We start from the raw sequence: 6,571 nt of genomic DNA, 5'->3' as shown, positions 1-6,571 counted from the left end.
AAATAAGCAAAAAATAATGTAATTCAATAATTAATATATATAGCCACAGAAATATCAACTATAATTATTCAAACTTATTATTTTTTTTAAAAATAAAATTATACATTAACTTATAAATAAAAAGTTGACTAAATTTTTTGAAAAATTATTCAAATATATATTAATTGCATATGATATACGTGATAGATAAAAATTAACAATAAATTTACATATTAAATACAAATCAATCATTCGTTCCTCATATATGATCTATTTTTTTATTTTTAGTAAATTTATCAATCTTAAATTTATAATATTTTACACGTATGACCCCCTCAAAATCCTTTATTTCTATATGTCTTTCCAATTAACAAATATTTTATTTACCTTTAAAACTCTCCATTTTTAAAAAAAATAATTTTTGGTAATGATAAATAAATAAATAATTTTTTTATTTGTAATATAAAATTTTATTCTCTAAAAAATAGTATTTATATATATATTATTGAGATATATAATGTTTAAAACATTCAAACACATTTTAAATTTGTTTTAATAATTAAATAATAATACTCACTATTTAAATAGCTAATTTATACTACATTAATTCTCTTGTCCAAATAAAATGTTGCATCTTTGTCGGGACGGAGGGAGTATATTTTAATACTTATTGAATTCAATATCTTTTGAAAGGCGATAGATACAAAATTCATGAAAAAAAAATTAATATATGAATAGAAAATAATATATAAATAATCTAGAAATTATCAATTACAAATATTATTAAGTTTACCAAGAAAAAAATAACTATAAAATAAATAAGATCTTGCAAAATATAAATAAATATCATATTAAATTATTTATACAATATAGATACAATATGAGATTTGAATGCTTCCGAAATTGTCACTAAAATCAATACAGATCAAACAAAATAATTATAAAATATAATATATAGAATTAATAATTTTTTTTTAACTTCAAAAAAGAAAATCAAAACGGTGAACCTTCAATCTTCTGTATCTTCATCTTTTTTTTTTCTTAAATCAAAATAAAAATAAAAGTAAAATTTGTTGAGAAATATGCAAAAGAAATGAGAATATGAGTTAAAAAAAAAAAGAAAAATTAAAATTAAACTTTATAAAATTTAAAAAGTGTATATATATCCACTAACACTATAAAATAAACAGTAAAAATTACTTCCTCCATCCCGGAACTAAATATCCATTTGCTTTTTTAACGTAGTTTTAGAAATATTAGTATTATATTGGGATATAGTAGGAATAAAGTAGAAATGACTAAAATAATCTTATTAGTATATGTGATATAAAGGTAATGACATTTGTGTAATATATTGTAAGTTGTAAGGGTATTTGTAATGTTAGGTAGATAGTACAGTTATTAAAAAAAAAATAGATACTTTGTTATGTGACGAACTAAAATGGAAAAATATATACTTTGTTATGGGACGGAGGTTTTATATGATTTTAAATACCCTACTATCATGATAAAAAACTGTAAAACAAAAAGAAATAAAAAAATCAGAAAAATCTCAAAAATATCATAACAAAGGGATTAGAGACTGATCTGAAAAACATAATATATAGATAATTAGTTTTATTATAAAAATACTTTGTTCCATAACAATAGATATTTTTTCATTTTTGTTTGTCGTATAACAATTGACGTTTTTCTATTTTGAATAAAATATACTAAATCAAAATATAGTTAACAAATAGAAATCAACTTAATTAACTAAATAACATATATAACGTTATAAATTATATATAACAACTCAAAATCCTTTCATTTTTCTCTTTCTCATAAAAAAAATATTTATCTACATTTAAAACTTTACATCTTTATAAGATTAATCTATTTTAGTTATAAATAAATAAAAATATTTTTTTATTTACTTGTATTATTAAAAATTTTATTTTACAAAATGGTATTTGTATTGCCTATATTTTTTTTATTACAATATAATTTTAAAATATTTAAAAAATATATATTTTAATTTTTTAATTATATATATATATATTAATTTTATTTTAAAACTATAATATCATTAATTACATAAAAATAATAAAATAATATTACAATTTATTATTATTAGCTAATTAAATATTATTTTTTATAACATATAACCAATAAAAAAAATTCAATTATATTGAAATTTAGGGAGAATGAGATTTTTTAAATAATAATATAAAGAAAATTTTAAAACTATTCTTGTACTTTCTGTTTATTATTTCCACTCATTATTTCAGAGTTTCTCAAATTTCTTCATGTTATTCAAGAAGACTATCTTTTGCATTTTTTTTTTCCAATGTTACCATTTTTTTGAAAAAAAAAACATTTTAGAGTGTGTTTATTTGTAATTATTTTTATTTATTTCACTATTAACCACATTATTTATTATAAAAATATTTTACTTTTTATATATAAAAAATATATATCATATTCAAGTTACTATTTAAATAAAAATTTAATTATTTATTCCTTAAAAAAACCACCAATTAAACATACTCCAAAGTTGTGTTTTCTTGTAGATTTTGCACAGATTTTTATTATTCAGTTTTTTTTTCTCTAAAAAATATCACATCAAGTAATTATTGTTTTTCTATATTATATTATAAATTTATTTTACGTTCAAAACATCAAATCAATCTCTATTTATATTACATCAAAAAACTCGTGTCCGGTCAAATAAGCACACAATTGAATGATGAAGGGAGTAATAGAAAATGAATTAGAAAACTATTAGACAGGCATAAAGATAAAAATTGCTATTTCCCCTTAAATACTTAACCACTTCTTTAAAAATTATAACTCAACAAGATGTCAATATCATTTATCTTCGAAGGACAATTAATCCACATAGAGGAAAAATCGATTCAAAGCTTTCTAAAACCATCAATCCCATTAAAAGCACACACAATTCAAAAAGTAGAAAATATAACAATCATAAAATTGTCACAACTTTAGAAAACAAATTAATAGTAAACTATATATATAATTGCAACAATGAATCAATGTTGTCATTCCTCTTCAACCATGGCCATTCTACTCAAAGGACTAGGACCAAGTTTTCTCCTCCTCATAGAACTTCTTCTTCGAATAATTTCCATCTCATTTCTTCTCCTAACTTGCATCATTGCCTCTTCTTCGATCACAAATCTCCTCATCAAGACGTCATCGGTTAGTGATTTCCCGCGGAATATCTTTCTCCCCTCGATGCTCATTCTTGCGCTCGGCGTGCTTCTTATCTCTTGAGAGGCGTGGAATGGCGCCTTTGATCTCGGGTAGCTATAGCTCCTCCTTGGAGGGACATCGGCTTGGAAGACCTCGGTGTAGGAGGAGATTGGCGCGCATAGACAAACGCGGGTAAACGTCGTGGCGACCCTCATGGATGTGCATTTTCTTAGCTTGCCCTTGTTAGGGTTTGTTGTGGGGATGTCATTTGTTGTTTTGGGGATTGTTTTTGAAAAAAATGTTTGGTTTTTGGAGGGAATATTGTTGGGTGACTTTTGAAGGGCCTTCCACATTGTGGCCATTTCAATTGCTCTTTGGTACCAAGGCTTCCTACATATACATATATATATATATATATATATATGACATAGAACATGTTACAAAACCATTTTATTATTATGCAATGCACATATTCATAGTGAAAATAATTTAATGTGATTGAAAAATTTTGAAATAGTAAAAAGTTTGGGATTGATTTGAGGTTTTGTGAGAGAAATTATGTATCTGATGTAATTTTTTTAAAAAAAATAAAAGAAAAAAATATTGTTGAATAGTATCAAATTTTTAAAAAATATGTATGTAAAGAGAGCATTAAAGTTGAATTAAATTATTGTTCTAGAAAAAAAAATGTGAAATTTAAATATGCAAATACGGTCTTCTTCTATTTGTTGTTATTCATTCATTCATTGATTTAAATTTACTATAAGAGATTATTTTCCATGGTTTTTAGAATGGAAGGGATAATTTTGTATATTTATTTTCTACAAGAATTTTTTGAGAAATGTTTATAATTTATTGTGTTATTGTCACAAAAGATATATATTCTCCACACACAAATATTATATATATATATATTTATATATCTCTATAATACAACTTAACAATGGAATAATTCCCTTTCTGAAGTCATGCATGAGGCCAGCTAACTATTGACTAATTGCTTAATATATATATATATATATATATATGAGAGAAAAGATAATTAAAGGGCATGAACAAAATTGTAAGAACCCTAAACACAAATGTGAAATCAGTATCATATATATATCAAACAAATTCAAAGAAACCATACATATCATTAATTTCTTACCAAATTTATACTAATTTTCTCTCACTAACAAGAAGTTTTCAAGCACATCACCATTACCACTCACACCATTTTTCCACACAGTGTGTGTATGAGAGAGAGAGAGTAGAGTGAGAGAATACCTTGTGGGTGAGTTGTTGGGATCTTGCATGAACAAAGGAGGGTGGACAGGGAGAAGTGATAATCAGTATGAAATGGAGATGGAGAGAAAAGGGTGTTTGGGATGGTCATTTGTTGGAGAGAGAAAGTTAGAGCGAGAAAGAGGGGACAGAGAAAGGAATGAATGGATCAATGGAAGAAGGAATTATCAAACTTTAATGGTGTGAAAGATAGGTAGGCAATGGCTTTCTTTTCTGTTTTTTATTACTAGTATTATGCTTTCTTTACTAAACTCTTTTTCTCTCTCTCTCTCTCTTTCTCACTCTACTTTTGCTTTGCCAGGAATCATTCCCATTCATCAATCTCACTCTCTCTCAGATCAGATAAGAGTGAGAGACACACACAGAGTGAAGTGATGTGTGTGCATCTTTGCTTTTTCAGTAATTTTAACTATGCCCATTATACACACTTTAATAATTTATACATACATACATATATGTATATATGTATGTATATATTATCATGTCAATGACAATATAATAATATTTGTATGATGTTTGGTCTTGCCAAATACATGGAACTTGTTGGTGAATTTTCTTTATCTAAAGCTTAGTAAATGATTATTTAATATTTCTTAATTTGATTAATTTATTTAGTTTTGAAAAAGGGATATTTGAAGTGTTGATGGTGGCTAATCAAATGACCATTTACTCCTTTGCATATGGTTTAAATTAAATTAAATATGTATTATGTAAATTATTATTACTATTAATTATATTTTTTGTTTTTTTCGTAATGTAGGAATTCACAATCATTACTTGACAAGTGCACTCCGGTAAATTTTCGATCGAAATTAATAGTCTGTAAACACGATAAAGCAAGTCACACTATACGAATTATATATGATAGGTAAGACCTAAAGACGGTTGAAGGTTTAACATTGTTAAGTTCATGTTATCTATTTGTGGTGTGTTACCATATATTTTGTGATGATATCAATCGTGACGTACTAGCAAAGTTTCTTCGGATTTTACTATTTGGATTATGCGCTTTCCGAAAAAATTATATTTTTTCTCTCATGAAACATCCCTTCAAACATTATTTTCTTACCGATCCCAAACCATTTTTTTTTTTAAACTCATCAAAAAAACACACCCTCTAATGTTTTAAAAATAAAAATAAAAAATAAAAATGCATATAATTATAATTAGCTAACATAAATATTAAATGAAACATCTGACCTTGACAAATAATTATAATTAAACATAATTTGAAACAACATATATCTGACCTTAACAAATACTAATTAATCATGTCTCAATCTCCACAGCTGATCTAACAACCTCTGTTATTCTAATTAATTGTATTACTTCATCCTAATTCTCATTTGTAGTTTGAAATTTATTTATAATAAAATGTTTATTTAATTTTTTGTTTAAATAGTATTTCGAAGAAAATAAGTATAATTTTATTGAACATCATATGTTTATTTTGATTTAGGGTTAAACCTGTTGGGATGCAAACCCAAGTCCCATGTTAGAAATTGTGAAGAAAATTACACACCTTATAAGTCCGAAGTGAACCCCACTAGTATGAGACATTTTGGAGAATATCCAAAAACAAATCCGTGCGAGCTTAGCCCAAAGTGGACAATATCATACTAGTGTTGAGTTGACTCAGTCCCAACAGTGGTATCAAAGCCCGGTTAGATGGTGAAGTGGACTGGGTGGCATTGGACATTGGTTGTGGTGGTGGGCTTGCCCTTGTGACCTGCGGATGGGTCGGTCCCGATTGAGGTGGTCAGACAGCGGATCCCTCTGTGATAGACAGTGCAAGATAGACAGAAATCCGTGCGGGCTCAACCCAAAGCGTCCGTGCGACCTCAACCCAAAGTGAACAATATCAGGTGTTGAGTTGGCCAATCCCAATAAAACCCAATCAAACGCTAAATAAATTACCCATAACTAATAATAAAAATATGGAGAATTATATTTATAACTTATCTAGAAAAGCCCCTATAATTACACACACTATCTATGCTATGAATTTGGAGAGAAAGTAATATTATTTCCTCAGCTTTTGAGTTGTCTCGATTCAGTTCTATTATTTTTAAAAAGTCATATGATATATTCATTTTTATTTTTATTTTTT

The 6,571-nt window shown here is 25.9% G+C and overlaps 1 protein-coding gene across 1 annotated transcript; it reads right to left on the bottom strand.

Annotated features, from left to right (window-relative positions):
• Nucleotides 1–2,804: 2,804 nt before the first annotated feature.
• LOC127252989 (uncharacterized) lies at nucleotides 2,805–4,662 on the bottom strand. Its single transcript, XM_051277387.1, has 2 exons — nucleotides 4,444–4,662; nucleotides 2,805–3,564 (listed from the first exon to the last, which is right to left on the bottom strand). The coding sequence occupies exons 1-2, from the start codon at nucleotides 4,470–4,472 to the stop codon at nucleotides 3,021–3,023; spliced, it is 573 nt and encodes a 190-aa protein (XP_051133344.1). The 5' UTR covers nucleotides 4,473–4,662; the 3' UTR covers nucleotides 2,805–3,020.
• Nucleotides 4,663–6,571: the final 1,909 nt, after the last annotated feature.

Source organism: Andrographis paniculata, unplaced genomic scaffold (assembly GCF_009805555.1).
Source record: "Andrographis paniculata isolate CXL003 unplaced genomic scaffold, ASM980555v1 Contig49END, whole genome shotgun sequence".
Classification (NCBI taxonomy): domain Eukaryota; kingdom Viridiplantae; phylum Streptophyta; class Magnoliopsida; order Lamiales; family Acanthaceae; genus Andrographis; species Andrographis paniculata.
Note: the sequence above shows the minus strand (reverse complement) of the source record. Positions and strands in the feature narration are given on the sequence as shown.

Excerpts from the sequence above, each read along its gene's own strand:
- LOC127252989 (XM_051277387.1), bottom strand. The coding sequence starts at position 4,472 with ATGCAAGATCCCAACAACTCACCCACAAG. Across the intron at positions 3,565-4,443 it reads CCCAACAACTCACCCACAAG|GAAGCCTTGGTACCAAAGAG; the intron begins GTATTCTCTCAC and ends ATGTATATGTAG.